Below are 21,509 nucleotides of genomic sequence, written 5' to 3' on the forward strand. Positions count from 1 at the left end.
TTTTAATAGAATGTTCCGATTTTAAACACATTCGTGATAACTACTTCCGAGTCCCGGATATGAAAACACTTTTCAGTTCCGTGGATTCGAAGGCATTATTTAACTATTTGAAAGACATCAGTCTATTTTATATTATAGACTCTGATGTCTTTTAACCCACCTTATCATTTTTGAATTTATATATATATCGCATATTCCATATCATCTATTCGTTATCTCTTTTATTATTATAACCCCCTTTTATTATTTTTTATTATCTACACATACAATGCGAATACTTTTAAAATGAACCATTTTATCTGATTTTATCTTCGCTATTCACATGTTTGTTAAAAAAGTAAAATGAATAAATAAATCACCATGACCCTAAATGACCACAGCCGTCGATTGGCCGTTAAACATAAACAAACAAACAAAAACAAACAAACAAAAGCATGTGGCAAAATTGAACAATAATGTTGCCACTTTCAAACTCTACGTGAAAGACATGATTACTCACATTTCTTATTCATATAACACATTTCTGAAAATAGTAGGCCAACCGGCATAACATATTCTCTATTTAGTCTTACTATACAGCATTTTCATTTCAGATCCATGTGTATGTGACCATGGCTTTACTGACATGCAATCATGCAGTGGAACCATGTCCAGGAGCAGAGGCGTCAACTGAAGAGTTGGTGCAGTATTATTTCAAATTGTCCTTTAATTACTTTGATATTTGTGGTTTTCTACTATTCGTGCATCATAAAGTAGTCAGCAGAACTACTGTTAAAATGATTTTGCGACGATTGAAGGCAAGGCGGTACGGAATAGAGAGTCCACTCGAGGAAATCGCCCTGAAAATTTTCGAACAGCATGCCATGGAACACATTGACTTAGGGTACAAATCAATGTGAAAACACTTAACTACACAATGTGGAATAAAAGTTAGGCAAGGAACCGTGCGAATAGCGTTGAAAGCCATAGATCCTAGAGGGGTTGAACTATGCAGTAGAAATCTGTTGAGGAGACGACGCTACATCAATCAATGTCCTAGTTTTATTTTTCACGTCGATGGATATGACAAGTTGAATCCATTTGGTATTGCTATATATTTCATAGATTGCTTGAAAGAAATGATTGATATCACTAGAAAAGTGCGCAGTGATGCAGTGTCTGAAAATATTATAATTCGTGACATACAAGTCGTTAATTTCATTACGAAAAAATGTCGGGTAAAAAATAGTTTTACTTTGGGTAGATCTACTGCTAACCAACGAATCGAGATGGTTTGGAGCTTTCTCAAGAGATCATTCACGCAGTTCTGGAGGAATATTTTTAAAGACATTAACGATTTGAATTTATTTAACAACGCTGATAATCTCCATATACAATGTATACGCTTCTTCTTGCCTGTCATACAAATGCATCTGAACAGGTTTCGACAAACATGGAACGTTCACAGGATACGATCTGAGCCAAATAGGGAGGTTCCAACTGGTATACCCAATGTCATGTTTTACCAGCCACTTCCTCCGTCTGGTTGGACTCTGATTTCTTCAAAGTACCTCAAAAGTCCTCATTTGTATTCTGGGGGGTTTCTTCAAAGTACCCATTTGAGTTACTTTTTAGGTATACCTCAGTCAGAGGTAGTTTTGGGTTGAGCACATTATACTTCTCTTATTTTGTCCCTTTTTGTTTTTTTCCATTTAAAAAGTAACCATTGTTCCTTTAATATTTACTAAGTTGGTTTGCCATATTAGCTGCCTTATTCTAAATTGTAAAATGTTGTTTCTTTGCAGTACCTTGCCATAAATGAACTTCAATATTTAAAAATAGAAAAGAAAAGTCCATAGATATTTATCTAAATTAAGTACAGTTCTATAAATATATAACAACAATGATTTCTTTAAAAAACAAAAACGTCCGAGCAAGGAAAGAATACGGACATATCAGGAGGGGGCCCGGTATGTGTCTGGCCCTAATAGTGAAATTGAGGGTTACATGTTGGACAGATTTACTTCCAACAATGTTCAAGTAATGGGAAATACCTTTGGTCACATCCAATCAGACCAACAACTTACCAATCAGAACTAGGGTCAAAGGGAAAGCATTGTGTTTAATTTTAAAAAGATCATTTATTACCATCAATATTTTGCAAAAGCAAAAAAATCAGATGGATAACTGGACGGACGGATTACCCGATTACTATAAGACAACCGCATCTCTGATGCAGGGCCCTAATTATATGTATGAGATTATGAGAAACATTAATTACAGCACGTTCCCCAAATTCTTAAATGAATGAAATGTAAAGTAATACTTTTGTTAACATATGGAGACAATCACATTAGAACTATGTATTCACCACTTCGTTTCCATTACATGTGTATCAAAATATGCTTATTGAGATTAAGAGTCATCATCATGTAATCCTGACCCTGCAGGTAGGGCGTAAGAATTGTACCTGCTGCCCCCAATTGCATGATCGTAAGAGGCGACTAAATTTGGGACCTTATCTCTTCTCTCCTTTCTAAATAACTTTCTTCTTCCTAATGTCTCCCTTGACAATGCCTCACTTTTGGCCATTTGTTGAGCGTTCGCCCCTGTGAGGAAGGCTTTGGGTTCTGTCCCCTGGCCGAGACATACCAAAGTCTTTAAAAATGGTAGTTTATACTCCTGCTTAACGCTCAGCAAATTAGGAGTGGGACGACTGGTTCGCCCGTTGTCAGTATAATGTGACCGGGTGGGGCGTCCTGCTTGGTGTCTTCGGCAGAATGTTTCAGTGAGGTAGCACTATAAAGTAGGCATCAGTTTCGCGCTATCACAAGGAGACAAACACGAACATATCGCAGCCTCCCAATATACACACACATACACTACACGCATGCATCTTGCACCCAGGGGAGGCCGTCCTTAAATGACCTTAGCTGTTAATAGGACGTTAAACAAAATCAAACAAACAAACAAATCATGTAATCCAGATCTGAATTAATGGAATATGTTCGCAAGCATGAAAATCGAAGGTGCACAGTTCAAATTGTATTTTACGAACTACAGTCATTGTCCAGGAAGTTAAATCGCCTCATACATTGCAGACGTCAATCGGGGCCATCTGTTGTCATTTGGGTGCCATTATTACCTATAACCATTCATACAGATTGAGATAATGTAAACATATTGATGCTATCGGCAATGCTCTCAAACACAAGGAGAAATAGTTATTTCACTGAAAAAGAAACGTTCAACATAGCTTGTATAAGTGCAGTACTGGCCTGTACTCATCACAAGTAGCTATACGTATCATTTCAATATATACAATCAAGGATGGCATACGGTTAATTTGTCCAAAGAACAGTTAATAACTGTTCTGCAGATTGCACACAATCTGCTGGTAGATTCCAGGTGCAATGCACAACCATGCAAAACGTGTGCCCACATGGCACCAAGAAGGCACTCCGTTGTCTATCAGTGCAGATTCCTCCATCCCCATCTGTTGGAAGTCTCATTGAGACATAAACCATAATATTTTCAACTGTCCTCTATTTTGTTTAATTGTCCATCTGCATGTCCAATCAATATTTTTATGATTAAAAACAACTATACATCCAAATCAGTCTACTTGTAAATTTAAATATAAAAGCAATTTGATGCGGTAAAGGCGAAAGCTAAGTGCTGAGACCAAATTTGGTAAAAAAAAAATCCCCCCCCCCCATACGGATTTTAATGGCGAATGACCATGCAGTCGTAAGATCGATAGTGGGTTTAAATGTAAATGGGATAATTATATACTAAAGGCTTACCGTTTCATTCGTTGCATACAGCTAGATTGGCCAATCCTCCTGCTAGTACTAACAGACAGTACTCTGTACGCGTAACTATTCGATGTTGATATGTTTATGTCAACATGTTGCATACAATGCAATGTCGACTTTTATTTATTGACATACTATTTTCTTCTAGTTTCCACAACTGTATTATTCATTTTTCACGACTATTTTTGGAGGTCCATTTACGTTTTCCATACTTTAGACTATGTTTTAACAACAAAAGAACACTTGATGTTCATGTGGATGTTGTTTGCAAAATTAGCGAACTCTTCCAGCTTGTCAACATCATGCGTCCATATATCGATACCGTCATCTATGAACCGCTTGCAAAATAGTGGTAGGAGGTCCGACTGATCAAGTTCCTCATCCCATTTACGCATGTAGGAACATACGAAAAGTTTTGACCCAATCGTAACCCCGTCCGTCTGTATGAACTGTTTGTCTCCGAACTGAAAGTTATTATTCTCTAGTACTGTTTTTATCATACCAAGCACTGTATCTGTAGATAATGTTTTATCTGACCGGCTGCCAAGTCCTTCTTTGCAGGCCAATAACCCTTCCATCTTCGGAACCGAAGAATATAGCTTTCGAACATCAAAGCAAAAAGAGCAGAGAGTCTGGCTGTTGAACTTCTTTCAATTTGTTTAGAAAATCAGTTGTGTTTTTGAGATAACTCGGCGTTAAAGTCCCATACTATGTAAGCTCAAACTCCGCTACCTCTGCAAGCCTCTCAGTTGGTGACCCAATACCACTAACAATAGTTCTGAAAGGATGACCCTTTTTGTGCAGTTTAGGGTCACCCTTAAGGACTCCAGCTTGTGGGTATCGAGGTATCAGGTATTTCTTCATTTCCGCTCTTATGGATCCATCTTTGTGCATCTTATTTACCAGTTCTTTCACCTTTCCCACAAACAACACCTTCAAAATATCCCGGCCCCTGAGAACACCCCAAGGCGATAATCTTTCCTCGTGTTTAAACACCCAAACAAACATCAGTAAACACATTAATATCACAAAAGAACATCAGAAAATACTAATATAGGTAAAATAATTGTAACATAATAGTGTTACATAATAATCAACACATACATAGGCAAATATGCAGCAGCAGGCTCTAAGATTATAAACAGTTTTAGGTTAGCTCAATTGAGTATATGAGTTCAAAATTGACCAATAAGAAATGATGTTTCAACTGTGAAGCAAAGTAAAATTTGTAACTTTGGGGTTTCATCTATACCAGTGAAATGTGAAAGATTAACTAAAAATAAGTTGGCAGTGTTTAATATATTCAAATTTAGCAAGTTAAAAAACCTTCCCTCTTTGGCGAGAACTCAAGGACAAGTGAAGAAACCAGTTCAAAGACTGAACACGCCAAGCTAGCCTGGCTTTTTAAGGATTAACCAATGGCATTGTTAAGAGATGACCTCCAGTAATCCATGAACATTCCGGGTACATAACGTTAACCCACCTAAAACCTCTGTATAGGAATACATCAGGGAAAGAATTATTTTGGGACAAAATAAACATGTACAACCAAATGAGATCGTAAATATTACATTTTTTCTGACTGAATATAAATTATATGCACAGTAAAAACTGAAAGTAATAAAAACAATAGTTACTAGAAACTCAATTTTTACATTTTGACCGAACTATTTTCATTTAGAAAAACAAGAGCACTTCGAGAGTGCATAACTCTGCCAAGGCCACTGTCCTTTTTTTTCTGAACCGTATTTCGGATCACCACCAAATTTTAAACCCCTAAACCCTCCGACAAGTTTCAATAAAATCCTTATATAAACTTTTTGAGTAATCAAACACAAAAACATAACCATCTCGGAAGAGGTAATAAAAAAAATCACTTATGATTTAAACATGGACTATCCCATAATTATCTATGTATGAGTGGTTAGGACGCACTTATATTAAATGTGGATGGGTGATGAGGGTAAATCTCTACTTTGCAAACATAAGTTTCAAACTGTATATGCTATCTGGCAAACTGAACTATACCTTAAAGAGAAGATGCGATAAAATAACTTTACAATGTAATAAAATTCATGCACATACACATTGCAAATATGTCAAAATGCACTGACATTTTTTATCTATTAACACAAGTTAATTATAATATGCAATTAACACAACTAATCAGTAAAAAATCGAACACTGACAAGACAGGAAGGGCACTGCAGAGTGCTTTCTGGTATACTCATGTATAGTGATAAAAAATTGAACTTTGACCCCCTGATGATATTGACATAAGAAAAAGAAAAAAAAACTATTGCACATCTAAATAGTATTGGCTACCAATATGTGTAGGTTCCAAAGAAGCAGCCTTGTAGTTTTTCAAATAACCTCTGGAGAAGAACAGCTGAAGGACAGACGGACTTGCACCGTGATTTATATAGGGCTCGTACATCTTTGATACAGGGTCCTAACAAGGTACTGCTTAACAATACTTATCCCACTAGTCAGTGTTGCCTCAAAAGTCCAATTTTCTATTGGTTTTCTATTTTTAGTAACACCAACTTTGATTGTGAAGTCTGAGTTTGATTGTTCCATGGGAACCAAAGTAAGAGAGCAGATGGACAGATGAATGGATGGACAGCGTCATTAAAATGTCCCTTTCCAATCTTTGTTAGGGAAGTTAAAAGAATGACAAGGTTCCTGATAGGTTTTGCTGATGATCAGAGATTATACTTTTTTTTAAACACAATTCCCCCATGACTCAAAACACTCTCAATACAACTTTATACAGAGCTCTTCATTCCTATAATAATAACAAACTTCGAGACGAATTTCATAAAAGCTCAAATGAAATGAAAACAAATTTAAGATACTTTTTATCACATAACTCAGAAAACTTACATTTTGACAGGTTTTAAAGCCAAAATGTAGAAGGCTGAATCAAATGGAGCCATTTTGTTAGGCCATTCAAAATTTATGACGTCACGTCATTGTCCATATTATGACGTCACAATCGATTTATGACTGGCACAGCCAATGAAAAACACTCCAGGGTATATTACACTAGTGATATATGTAAAAATATTACGCGGGCGAATTCACTGGATAACAGGCCGATTATGTGATAAACAAAAATCACAGCGTGTAACTAGCTCTGTAGATATTGCTAAATACACACACATACATTACACGCATGCATCTTTCACACAGGGGAGGCCGTCCTTAAATGACCTTAGCTGTTAATAGGACGTTAAACAAAATCAAACAAACAAACAAACAAACTTGCAGATTTGTTTATGAGTGGTTTTACTTTTACCTGCTATTTTCTTAATTTCCATCTCTCTTTGTCGAATGGATGTGAATGACATTCAATCATAATCGGAAGTTGATAGGACTTCTTTCTGGCCAAAGAATTCCGTCCCTCTTCAAATATGTCATCTTCTGACTTTCCATCAATACAATTCCCTGTGTCCTTGATTTGCTTCCTTTTTAGCCCATCTTTCCCACCAAAACAGATTTATATGTAGTTCTTCTTGCAACTTTGTTTCTTGTACTCCTTTGATAAACCTGAATGGTACTCAGCAGGTTTTAAATTGAAAAATAAAATACCAGGTGAGCTATTAAGGCCCCTGGGCCTCTAGTTCTAATGTGTTATCACTGCACTTTTTTTCTTTTTCTTTTAATAAAAAAGCTTAAGCCTCAATGTTTTAGCTAATGCTTTTTATGGGTGTTTTATTTGACCCTGTGCGGTTGACATATATTGGATTAGTATTTAGGGAAACATAGAGAACGTAAAATTGAGCACCTATAGATGTACCATAAAACAAGAGCATTCCAAGAACGCAAACCTTTACCAAGGCCATCTAGTCAATTTTTTCCCAAATCACAATTAGGATCACCACCGAAATTTAATCAATTGCTCCTTTTGCCACCCTCCAGCAAGTTTCATGAAAATCAATTCATAATTTTTTAGGTAATCCTTCTGACTAGCAAACTGACAGACAAACAAGCACTACCAAAAACATAGTTTGTTTGATAAACAGGTTTTGGTAAATTTGGCCTTTTTCTATACCTTGTACGCAGAAAGTTCAATTCCTGTTCCTTATTTTGCTTTTGGAAGTCAGATGCAGCTTTTCGAAGATTTCTGTTTCCAGCTAGCAGGCCAGTAACTGGGTTGGTACTTGAAACAAAAACACCAATGTTCTCGCTATCTCTCTGTAGGATGGTGAGGAAGAAGAATTTCTCAGTTTCCGACATCTCATCAGTCTGCGTTTTCTTTCAGGAATCTGTGAATTATCATCGTTACAGAGCAATTAATGCAAGGCGCTTCTCGTTTTATCACAGAAACAAAATGAATTACCGGGGTAACAAATTTCTGGAATATGAAACGTCAAAATATATCTAGTGTATGCTGCAGTTGCCTATTGCAGGCATTTTTTAAAGAAAATGTTAATTGATATGACGGTTAAAAATCACAGTGATAAACATCGAAATTTGATAGTCAAGCATGTGTTACCTGTTGCCATTTCTTTTAAACTATTTTCCCATGAAGCAACATCTGCATCTGTCACTGATATGTTACCATGTTCCTTAAGGTCAGCAAATTCAGCTGTAATGCGTTCAATGTTCCTTTTGACCTCTCTCACGTGTGTGAGTGACAGTGTTTGTGTGCATTTGTATGTAGTGAGTAGTTTAGTATGTAAACCATATGCTTGTAGCTCATAATAATAAGTAAGAAAAAGTTGTATTAACTGTAAATATTGTATGTATGATTTAAAAGAGCTTAATAATCCTGAAGGGCAACAGAAAGTTATCTAAAGTAAATTGCCTTGTTAAGAACAAAATAGAAACTTATATAAAAGTCAATTTTAATAACACATATTGTTGGAGAGAAAACGTCTTAAGAGATGATTTCATAACACAAGAGAACTACAAATAGTACATATTTCACCTCGGGCTACCTAAAAACTACAAAATGTTATTATAACTTAAATGACCTCAAAGCCCTGCTCAAAGTCATAAAAGAGATATGAAATCACTTTATATTACCTCCACATAAGAACTGGCCAACTTAATGGGAATTTTGGGGGGGGGGTTCCGGGGGCGACGAATCACCGAAACGGACCGAATCGGACCGAAACGGACCGAATCGGAACCGAAACGGACCGAAACTAAACCGAAACGGAGTCGAAATGGAAACCATAAGCTATTTAAAGGGACTTCTATACAGTTTAGATTGTTTTTTAACAAAACTGACCCCGATCGGAACCGCAACGGAAGTGTTAATGTGGGTTTTTTTTGGTAAATCTTTATTTGTCGTGTATATATTGTGTATATTATATAAGCCAAATACATACAATAATGGCATGTATCTATGTTATATAAATACAAGCACATGACTAGATACCCAATTATAAGAAAGGCAATTATATTGAATGGAGTGACGAGACATCACTTGTCTTGAAACGTTACGTTAAATTCCCTCTTTTATTTATTTTTTCTCCGTTGAAGTTCTTGGCTCATTTTGATTATATTTTCAATTTATTTAACGCTTAAAATATTGATAAAGTTGTCCATTTAAATGAGCCATCCATACTTATCTCAGCATAAAAAAATACTTGAGACGGTATAAACACATTGTTAAATTTTGTATAAATGGTTTTACGATCTTAAATGGATAATTATATCAACATTTTCAACATGATTGTGTTCTATTTCTGTACCGAATTTTTGGAAATGAGTTAGTCTTCTTTTCCTTCTTATTTTGTTTAGTTTTGTCTAGAGAATGTGAAGCTGTAGAACAAATTAATATATCATACTGTAAAAGGAATCGAATTGTAAAATGGAATACTTTGAAAGCATGTCACTGTTGAAAAGAAGACAACGAAATTAAATAAACTTAACGTTTTGATATATATAAACAAGCAAATAAAAAAATACATATATAAGATGTATGTTGAAAATAAAATTGTACGAGCAAATATTAAATTAGAAATATAAAGATTGCATTAGAAATATAAACACTACATTAGAAATATAAACATTACATTAGAAATAAAATCTTTACATTAGAAAAAAAAATGGACATTTTCGTAAAAAAATATGTATATCTATATTCTGAAAGCATCAGCTACACATTGCGTGCACCCAGGGCTTGGGATCGCGGACCCTGCTTTCTTAATCCCCATTTTATTTTTATTTATTTCATAAATTTCCTTATTTTTAAAATAAATACACAGATCTTCACTTGACGCACCTGACGAGGTGAGAAGCCGGAATTAAATGAAATAATCACATATTTAATAAAATGTTCAAATATTAACACACACTATCTAAGTAATACACATATCATTGTCATAGTCATTGTCTTTTCAACACGTCTTCTTCTTACGACAAATAAAGAAACAGCTCAAATTTACCAAAAAAAACACATTTACAATTTCGTTTCGGTTCCGATCGGGGTCCGTTTTGTTCACACACAATTTAAACTGTATTGAATTCCCTTTAAATAGCTTATGGTTTCCATTTCGACTCTGTTCCAGTGAAGTGCATGCTTCTTCTTCCCGTGCTAGAAGAACATAAAAGATAATATTAAATAACCAATTTTGTTTCCTCCAATGGTCATAGTCAACTGCACACAAGAACAGACACAATGCATAAATATAACTTAAACATGGTCAACATTAAGTGAGTTCTTGTTTAAATCGCATTATTCAAAGATCAATCCTTAAAATCAATAAAAGTCTAACTAATAACATATCCTCTGATGTCGCTTACTTTAGCGAGCAATTTTAACGATATTATCTGGCGACGCTTTCTTCACTTTTGCTAATAGACGTATCAACACGTAATTTCTTAAGCGGCCTCAAAGTGTTATGTCAAAGGTCATGGGGGAAAAACCGCTTATGCGCTAGCAAATACTTGCATGGCGGCCAATTAGGAGTCCTTTGATACGATTACGATTTCTTTATTTAAACGATATATCCACACTGAAAAATTATACGGACATCGAGTACGAAATCAGGTACATCTATTCTTTTCGGAAATCTTCAATGTTTGGCACTTACATCATAATAAATCAACGATCGTGCAATTTGTTGGAGGGTCGCAGATGGGTGTGTCAGTTTACATTTACATTTATAGTTATACTGCAAAGGGCTGTCGAACAGCATCAACTTGCAGGTAGACTTGTGTGGCGTGGCTTCCACATGAGTTCGTTAAAAACTGGTTAAAAAGTTAAAAATATTTACAGGATCCACATTCACTCTACGAGATGACTGGAGCGAGGTCTTGAATGCCTCAGTTCTCCCCATGCCAGTAACTGGTGTATCGGGGTATTTATCGGACAAGTCAATCAAATTGATTATTTTTCCTTTCTCCGATACATCATCTTTAAACCTGTTTCTGGTATACTTAACTTTGACCTTTTCCCGCCGATACAGGACAAATTTCAAAGCATTCTTTGCCATCATGAAAATTAACGTCAAAAACGACGATGATGTCGTTTTTCCACTTTCCGTTTGGCAAATATTAACGTTAATGTAACCACATCGTTTCTCAACGATAACAAAAGAATCGTTTATACGCCTTGTCAAACTTGTGCTAATGTAATTTCTTGTCTCAGATTGTGTCATAAATAACGTCATCAAGTTTTTTTGAGTAAAATATAAATTTTCATTGGGGCCTGTCTAGGGGTATTATTGGACAAGCAATGTTGGAAAGTCATTTTTGTACTGGTTATAACTTGGAAAACCACATGAGTGCATCTCACAATAGCTGATACATAACAAATAAAATAAAAAAGTAAACATAACAAATAAAATAAAAAAGTAAATATAAATGGGTATTTTCTGTAGATTAATCAGGGATGGACACTAACTTTTTTGCTTGGTAATCCACAGGACTAGTTGAAAAGATTATTTACTATAGTCCTTTGTCAATGTAAAGGTCTATAAGATTTCCTGATCAGGAAACATTGTGATCTACAGCATGAAACATCAAAAGAAGACTTAATATAACTACTGCCATAAAAATATGGTTAAGTTATAGGATTTTTTTTGACAATTATCATGCAATATATATTATTTAAAGCATTTTTCTAAATTTTAGAAAGTAATATTGTTATTTTATAATCATATTTTTCACAAGTCCAAAGGTCCTGTTTCTCAATATATCCCACTATTACTTTTTCATGATCATCCAAACTTTCAATGCNGCTTTGATCCCCATATTTCTGTATGCTGTGTCGATAGTCAATACAAAACCTATTACTGCCATCTTTCTTTTTGACAATTACAACTGGAGCAGAGTAAGGTGACTCGGACGGCATTATCACACCCATTTCCAACATCTTCCCAACTTCATCTTGGATTGTCGCCTTCATACTGTAGGGTATACTATGACTCGTAGCCCTGACTGGTTCATCTGTCAAAGTAGTTATGTCGTGTTCTCCCAGGTTGGTTTTCCCCGGAACATCTGTAAGGACGTCTTCAAATTCCTCTAACATTTCCTTGACATCTGTCTTCTGTTCCACACCGAGTAATTCTGATACCAGTACATCTTTAGTAGTTTCAGATCTTATTGGTCCTGGCGAGGTAACAATCGCGTCTTCGAGAATCTCTTCGTTCTCATTGCTGTCTTCCTCCTCAATGACTGCAGCACAAGTGACTGACAGAACACCTGGATCATTTCTGACGACACCGTTACCATTCCTGTCCACATATAGTCGCAATAGGTTTGCGTGGTAAGTCTTAGACTTTCCGTCGACTACAACTTTGTAGTCCATAGACCCCTTTCTCTCCTCAATTACATATGGTCCTTTCCACTGCATTAACAACTTGTTCCTCTTTGTTGGCAGAAGCACCAGCACCTTTTGCCCAGGATTCATCTTTCTGTCTTTCGCCTTCTTGTTATAGTACATTGCTTGACGAGTTCTGGCTGACTTCAATTGCTGCTGAGCCATCTTGCATGTCTCTTCCAAACGCTCTTTCAGATCAATAACATATTGATAAGTGGTCTTTGTATCAGGATCAGGAATATCCTTGGTCAATAGTTCCCTGAGAATCATCATTGGGCCTCTTACCTTTCGTCCGTATAACAACTCAAACGGAGAAAATCCAAGGCTCTCCTGCGTCACTTCACGATAAGCAAACAATAAAGCGTTGATATACTTGTCCCAATCACGAGGTCTTTCGGAACACATCCTACGAAGCATTTGCTTGAGAGTGCCATTAAATCGTTCAACAAGTCCATTGCACATCGGATGGTACGGCGTTGTAGTTAACTGACGAATAGACAACAAACGGCTGACTTCTCGCATCAAATCGGAAGTGAATTGTGAGCCCTTATCTGTCAGCACTTCTTGAGGAATTCCAACACGACTGTAGACATCAACTAAGGCCTCTGCAACACGTTCAGTTTCAATGCTCTTCAATGGAACTGCTTCAGGATATCGCGTCACATAGTCGACTATGGTGAGTATGTAACGGTTACCTCTTTCAGTTACAGGATCCAATGGTCCAACTATGTCAATGGCTACACGTTGGAACGGAGTGTCAATCAATGGCATTGATCCAATTGGCACTTTCCCAACCTTTCCCTTCGGAAATGTTCTCTGGCATGTGTCACAAGATCGGCAATATCTCGTCACATCGGTCGTCATTCCTGGCCAGAAAAATTCTGAGGTTATCCTTTCCAATGTTCTCTTCGCTCCCATATGACCGGCCATCATAGATTCATGAGCCAACTGAAGAACTGTCGGTCTGTATGCTGTAGGAACCACCAGTTGCTTGAACAACTGTCCATTTGCACAAGATGGGCTCTTGAACTCTTTAAACAACAATCCACGTGATACATAGAAACGCGATTGCCCTCCATCAGAACGATCCTTCGTGCTTCCCTTCTTCGCCAATTCCCATAGCTTCTTCAAGCTATCATCTCCTTCTTGAGCACTTTTGATATCTGTTGGCGATCCTATGTCCTTCACACTTGGCACCTTAAGTGGACGATATGGCTTTTCCTCTTTCTGCTTCAGTGCTCTGGTCTGTACCGCCAGCGCGTCCAGCACTTCGTCTCGTTTCCAGGTGTTGTCTGGGTCGTATGGCTTCCTAACTCCCTTGACATTACCAAGTATCAAATCATATACTAGGGCATCCATACACCAAGCACGAACTCTACCCTTGAAGTAAGGTGTATCAACAACTGGGTAAGCAATATGAACGATGAGTTTCTGTCCGTTGGCTAACACACATGTCTCCATTTCACTAGTAAGATCCTCGTCTCCTACCAGGCATGTCTTGACAATAGAACGCTCACAACCAGAGTCCCTCAAAACTGACACCGGATGAATACCAACAAATCCCTGCACAACAGGCATTTCCGTCGTTTCACTACATGAAGCAATTGCATACCTGTCTTCGGTCTCAGCAATCTTTGCTTTGTCAACCACCTTAGTAGTTTCGGCCTTCTTGCCTTTCTTTTCCCCTTTTGATGACACACAGTTTGCGTGATTCTTCTTGTTTGTCTTCTGTGGACATCTGAAAGAAAGATGATCAGTTTTCTGGCAAATGTAACAATGTTTCACCAACCCTGTATTACTTTGTTTGTCCCTCGATCCCGTCTCAGCTGAAGTCTTACTTGAATTACTAACCGAGTGTCCCTGAGGTTGACCACCACTGGATGATGACTTATGCCCTCCATACCTTGGCCTTGCTAAACTGAATGCATCACCTCTTGCTTCAGCGTACTGATCAGCAAGTTTGGACATCTCTCCTATAGACTTTGGAATCCTCTCCTTCAGAAACAAAGTAAGGTCGTTTCCACAAGCACGAATAAATTGATCCCGAATCATCAAATCCTTAAGACCTTCAAAGGTTTTCTCAGTTCCCGCCATCTCTAGCCATCGCTGAAAGTAACTCTCTAATCGGAAAGCAAATTGGCTAAAGGTTTCGCCTTTTTCCGGTCTTCCGTCTAGAAAACGCTTTCGGAAACCTTGCTCGGTCATCTCGAATCTCTTAAGTAGAGCACCCTTAAGTACATCGTAATCCATACTCTGGTCAAGAGGAAGTCTTGAAAATACATCTAAGGCTCTTCCTTTTAGAAGTACACTAAGGTTGGTTGCCCACTCTCTGTTCCTGTCCCAACTTTGCGTTGTCGCGTACCGCTCAAATCTTTGCAAATACGAGTCTATGTTGTCCTTACCTTCCTCAAACGAAGGAAGTTTAGGCCCCTTAGCCACATGTGATGGATGAGGAGTTACTGGTGGTGTTCCATCTCCTTGTTTGCTCTTCCTTTCTAGAAGCTGCATCTGTCGCTCATGCTCTCTTATAGCTCTGGCTTCTCTTTCCTTTTCTAAATCTGCCTGCATCTTCAACATGTTCAGCTCATGTTCCATTTCACCTTGGGCCTTTATCAAGTCTCTCTGCTTCTCCCTCTCATCACGTTCCCTGGCTTGCTCGTTGAGAATATACTCCTGAAGTTCTTTTCCTGTCAATTCTAGTTCCCCTCCACGATCCTTCAGTTCTCGAATGGAAGACATGATGAAACAATAGTGCAATATACAACTTACCACTATCCAACGACTCAAATAGCAAACGTATGATGATCTAATAATCAATATCTAAAATAAAATTCTAATTTGGAAATTTAAAGGACACTTACCTTTATAACAGCAGTATCCATGTGTACTAACACCTAGTTTAGTCTCTATAAAGCTGAAAGAAAAACGAAACAAAAAAACTCTCACAGATTCTCTCTCAGAATACACAACACAAATCCTCACACAACTACAAACAAAATCATCCCACCGCTGCCACCAAAATTGTTAACGTATGCTGAACTATAAATTCATTTGCAATTGATAACAAATATACATTTATTTACAATATACAATATCTATATAAGCATACTCTTTCGCACTCACTGATAACTCTCATACAATTCTACATTGGACATATATATTATGATTTACTTACATCTATAAATAGATAAATATATATATTATATTACACCTAAATCCCTAAATCTATAATATAATGTATAGTCTTTGTAGCTTCCCACACGAACAGATCACAAAGTTCCGTTAATGTTAAGTTCAATCCCGTCTTCTGGCAAACACAATCAGTAGCCAAACACTCTAGGAATGTCCTCCTGGTCAACTGGCAGATGACATCTATGGCTGAACTGTATCTCAGCTGTTGAAGTCACAGTTGCTGTGTCGGAGTTCAACTCCACTCAACTATTACCGGGCCTCCATACCACAGTATGTCACATCATGCTCTCGGCCTCCATAATAGAGTACTATGTCTCCATATCTAGGGAAAATATCTACACGTTCCCTCTCTGGATAATCATATCCATATGTATAAGTCAGTTCATAAAACTGCTGTCTCAGTGCCTCGTAGGTGGAAAACATGGACAATAACACCGTCGGCCATTACGGGTTTCCATACTTTTGTCCTCAGACAAAACTGACAGGTCTCTCACTGGGAAATAAGCTACAAAATATAAATAACACTAGTAACTACATAATTCTACACTATCATGTTACATATCTATAATATACGCTTTAAACATATTACTTATACAACATTCTGCAACATGCGTAAACACACCACGTCGCTCACTCATCTATGCTCAATCGTATATATTAATGACCACACTAACATTGATATATTATTACATTTGTATAATATCATTGTGACTTTGTTTATTATAAATAAATAAGCCCCAATGATCCTAATTCAATATCTAAACAACTACCACACAAACCCATTCGCTCTCACTGCGCTCCGTACAATTTCGCACCTGTTTACTATTTGGAAAATACCGTTTATTACACGATCAAACATTCACAGAATCAACAATATAACTCAGGAGATACACACAGATCTATCGATGATTAAAATATAACTTACCGTGAGCTGTATTTCACGCTAACTCCCGAATACTTCACAATAACAGAAGCAGTAATGAAACACAATGGTCACGCCATTACACCTGCCTTTCACACCTGTCCAAACAACTCTGCGCGTGCCCAGGTAAATATAAAGTTCGCGCGCTTTTCTTTACCCGCGAAATACAAATACCAATAACCTACCTTTCCTATTTAATACTCGATCATACTTACCGAATCGAATATAAAGTAACCTCAAATGTCGATATGTGACACTTGTTAACATGCTTTTAATTACATACAGGGCAGAAATGTGTTGTAGCAGGGGCATGACAGGCAGATCTGTGTTTTTCATTTTGATTTTTCAAAGGCCTTAATTGAAAAAAATCAGGCACTACAAACTTCACATAAAACAATATAAAGCTGTTAAGTACTTGCAAATAGTAGGGAGCTGTCAAATAAAATCATTTCTGTGTGTTTGCCAAACAATTACATGTGTATACAATTTGCTACATATAAAAGTCACAACCCTTTCTGCCTGTGATGGAAAGCTGCCCTTAGATTTGCCAAAAATATAGAGCCATAAATAGACTTGAAGCTTACAAGAGCAGAGCCTTGAACACTTAGCACATTTTGTAACAAGGAGACATTTTATTTCTACAACACCATCCCCACAGCACTCACAAGTGACCAACAGGTCTGGACTTGCTCCTAAATGAAAGTGATTCTGGTCAAGGAATGGACACTTAACTATAACAAGAGGCCCATGGGCCTTAACGGTCACCTGAGTGTTACAGTATTTTGTTGTAGTTGAAATATTTTGTTGTAGTTGAAATGATGTATAAGGAGAAATTACATTGGTTGTCATACAAAAAATGTATTTTATAAGTGAGAGGTCCATCAGTTCAGTATTACTACCAAGTTTGAGTAAACTAGAGTAGTGTGTAACACATGAATGTTTTTTGGCAACAGAAAATGTATCTCACTGTTTAACAAGTTATTATAAATAGCAACAGTGACCTTGACTTAGTAGATAGTTTTTGAAAATGGCAGCCATAACGTTGGATTTGTGATGGCATGTCTACTTGTTTTGTTAAATAACAGTGTTGTGTCCAGTGTCAAACAAGTTTTAGCCATCTGTTACTTTATTTCAATATTTAAGGACTACTGCCACAACTGGTAACCATGCATGACAATTTTATTAGGAATTTAACATTTCCACCATTTTGAAAATATATTTGAAAGTTAATCTCAAATTTTAATGAGCCAATGCATGTAATATTTTGAACATTGATTGATTATGTTGACAAATTGGTATTTTCAAGTTGATCAGAAATCCAAGTAACCATCACTGCAGTGATTTGTAAAACTCATTTAAAAGTTCTATAATAGGCTAGTTTCACAATCGCATAATATTAGTCATCCAATTGGAACCTAATATTGCTTAGTTTTTGAAAGTTGTATGGACAATGTTATATCACATAACTGACGGAGATATTAAAACAACACAAAAGCATAAATGGTGGGATTAGTTTTTAATAACTGTTTTCAACTTGTTTTTCAATTCATGTAAAAAGCATTATTTTGTAGTGTTTTTAATTAACACTAAGTATGAGTATGTACAGTTGAGACATGCAACACCAGGGACAAATTGAAGGTTTTAGCAAATAGACTTCGTCTCTTGGTGGATTTGTTGCTGATTTTATTGATTTGATTACAATACATATTCACTTTGTTTTTTTATTGTAAATGTGGAAATTATTGAACGCAGAAAAGAAAGGTATAGATGAGGTATAGATATATAAACAGGAAATTGGTAATACGTTCCACTGCATTTTATCATTTTAGCAGATGAGGTTAGTATTCATGGGGAAGAGTTTTGCCTTAATTTGGTGCTTGTAACAAATAAACATTTGAATATAAGTTAGGTGCCAAAGTTTTAAAGCTAACAGAAATGTTGGTAGTGTATTCAGAACATTTTATTAGCTGTATCAATGAATAAGGACATTTTTTTTATTGTCTACAAATGCATTGCAATACCGTATGTAGAGACATGTGTAACAGTATTGGCGTTTGTGCTAGTAAAAGAAAATTTATCCTTGAAAAATATCCAAAGGCGAGCAACAAAACTGGTGCGTTTTTCTGTTCATTTTATCCAGCTGGACTGCTGGAGTAAGGGGTACCCACATTGGAATACAGATGGTTGAGGATGAACATGATAGAGGTACATAAGTTGATAAAGGATATAAACAGGATGGCTTTTCCTTTGCATAGACAGGTAAACATATAAAATAGAAACCCTAGATAAGAGCAGCAATAACAAAGAAGATATTCAAGAAAAGGTTCAATACCAGGCTACAGGGTGTTGCCTTCAGCAACAGAGGTACAAATGACTGGAACAATTCTTTGAACTCTGTTAAATAAGCAGCTACACTTTGAAGCAATCAAAAAGGAACTATAGGAAAGTAGTTAAAAAAAATAACACTAATATTAAAGAAACTGAAGATAGATGAACATTTTGTTTACTATGTTATATTGTTATTCAAGACACTTGTTACAACAATCTCTGCACAACCGGAGTCACTTGTTGCAAGTAGAAACGTATATATGCAGGTACAAGTTTTATCAGGCGTTGATTGGTCTGTGTTTCACTTTTAAGCAAAATAAAAAAGGAACTATATTAAAGTAGTTAAAAAAAACACTAACACTAATATTAAACAAACTAAAGATAGATGAACATTTTGTTTACTATGTTATATTTCATACAAGACACTTGTTACAACAAAGTCTGCGCAACCGGAGTCACTTGTTGCAAGTAGAAACGTATATATGCAGTTACAAGTTTTATTAGGCGTTGATTGGTTTGTGCTACACTTTGAAGCAATCAAAAAGGAACTATAAAAAGTAGTTAAAAAAAACACTAACACTAATATTAAACAAACTAAAGATAAATGAACATTTTGTTTACTATGTTATATTCCTATACAAGGCACTCGTTACAACAAACTCTGCGCAACCGTAGTCACTTGTTGCAAGTAGAAACGTATATATATGCAGGTACAAGTTTTATTAGGCGTTGAATGGTCTCTGCTACACTTTGAAGCAATCAAAAAGGAACTATAGGAAAGTAGTTAAAAAAACTAACACTAATATTAAACAAACTAAAGATAGATGAACATTTTGGTTAAAGGTGGATACATGTACAGTGGAGCTCAGGTTATTATGATATGATGACCAGAAGAAAATATTTTAATAAGAGAGATAATATAATAAAAGGAGAAGCAATTTTAGGTTGGATGAACTGAAATACTGCATGATGGTGTAACCAACAAAAGATAAATTTATAATTAATGGAAAGAAAAGAAATTGTGTATGTTAAGTATTATAAGAATGTTTAATGATTGATAATTTGACCTAGGTGTACCGAGTTGAATTACACTAATACGAAATATTACATTAGTAGCAGGATTACATGAATTTAATACAATAACCATTTAGTAGTTGTAGTTGTTTTATGGTACAGGAACTATTGTACACCGGAGTTTATTATTCATATTAAGTGCTAAATAGTTAATATAGAGGATAATTGGTAAATATTACATTCAGTTTGAAATGATAATATCAGATATTATGTTAGGGCTCCACTGCATATGCAGGTACACGTTTATTAATTAGACTTCATCTAGTGTCAGCTACACTTTGAAGCAATGAAAATAAACAATAGATAAGTAGCTAATTATATAAATTAAAAGAATAAACAGTACTAACAAACTGAAGAAAAATGAGAAGAAGGAGGATGTATATACATGAATATGCAGGTACAAGTTTTGTTAGCGTTTGATAGGTGTCCGCTGAAGTTTGGAGTAATGAAAATAAACAATAGGAATTAATTATCAATGTTGAGATAATAAACATTTCACTGAAGTGGATGTACAATGTACATTGTATGCATATGCAGGTTCAAGTTATTAATATTCAGATGATGGAATTACTGCATAGTCTTAATGAGTTTGACCACTGCATTAGGAATTCGAATGAGGCATGGGATGTTACGAGTATTAAATAACAGATTTTACTTTAGACGTACTGATGTGGTTAATGAGATCATTGTGATTGACATGCATCAAAAATAGGAAACGTTTTGAAGACATGAATACCATGTTGGTTATGGATAAAATTGTTATAAACAATTTTTTTATAAATAGTAATGTCAACGTAATTGAAATACGAACTCATTTCAAGTGTTGTCATAATGAACCTTTGTATAAAGATTTATACAAATTTGTAAAGAAATGATGTTGCTTAAGTGGTAAGTGAAATTCATAAAAATCGCAATAAATATTATATATAGTAATATTGACGTTCACATTTGTACCATGAAATATGAACTTAATCCAGGTATTTTCAATTGTTGACCTTTACATTAGGTTTCAAGTATATTTGTTTAGAAATGAAGTTGATGACAATGGATTTGGACAAAATTTTCTATAAATAGTAAGTGATATTGACCTTTAAACCTTGAAATACGAACTCAGCCAAGGCATCTTTATAGTTGACATTTGTATCATGTTTATCAGAATTTCTTAAGACCTAAAGTTGGTACAGCTGTGCCAATGAAATGTGACGCAACAAAACGGGTTGGACATGGGTAACACCAACACTATATGACGTATCGTAATATGGTGGGGGAATAGAAATCAACATTGCTTAAGAAAGATGAAAGTATAGACGAAAGACACTTTATATATATAATTAGATTAGTGTTTTGTGAAACAAATGAAGTGGTTGACTTGTAAATTACAAGTCTAGTTTTACGAATGGGGATCAACAATGTT

The 21,509-nt window shown here is 35.9% G+C and overlaps 1 protein-coding gene across 1 annotated transcript in view; it reads right to left on the reverse strand.

Annotated features, from left to right (window-relative positions):
* The window catches only part of LOC110451963, a 23,187-nt gene extending 7,869 nt beyond the window's left edge, over positions 1 to 15,318 (reverse strand). The window contains exon 1 of the mRNA XM_021500200.1: positions 11,968 to 15,318. Within this exon, the coding sequence (XP_021355875.1) occupies positions 11,968 to 15,318 (3,351 nt within the window). The remainder of the gene's footprint in view (positions 1 to 11,967) is intronic.
* Between the last annotated feature and the right edge of the window lie 6,191 nt (positions 15,319 to 21,509).

The sequence above is a fragment of the Mizuhopecten yessoensis genome, unplaced genomic scaffold (genome assembly GCF_002113885.1).
Source record: "Mizuhopecten yessoensis strain PY_sf001 unplaced genomic scaffold, ASM211388v2 scaffold6313, whole genome shotgun sequence".
NCBI lineage: Eukaryota > Metazoa > Mollusca > Bivalvia > Pectinida > Pectinidae > Mizuhopecten > Mizuhopecten yessoensis.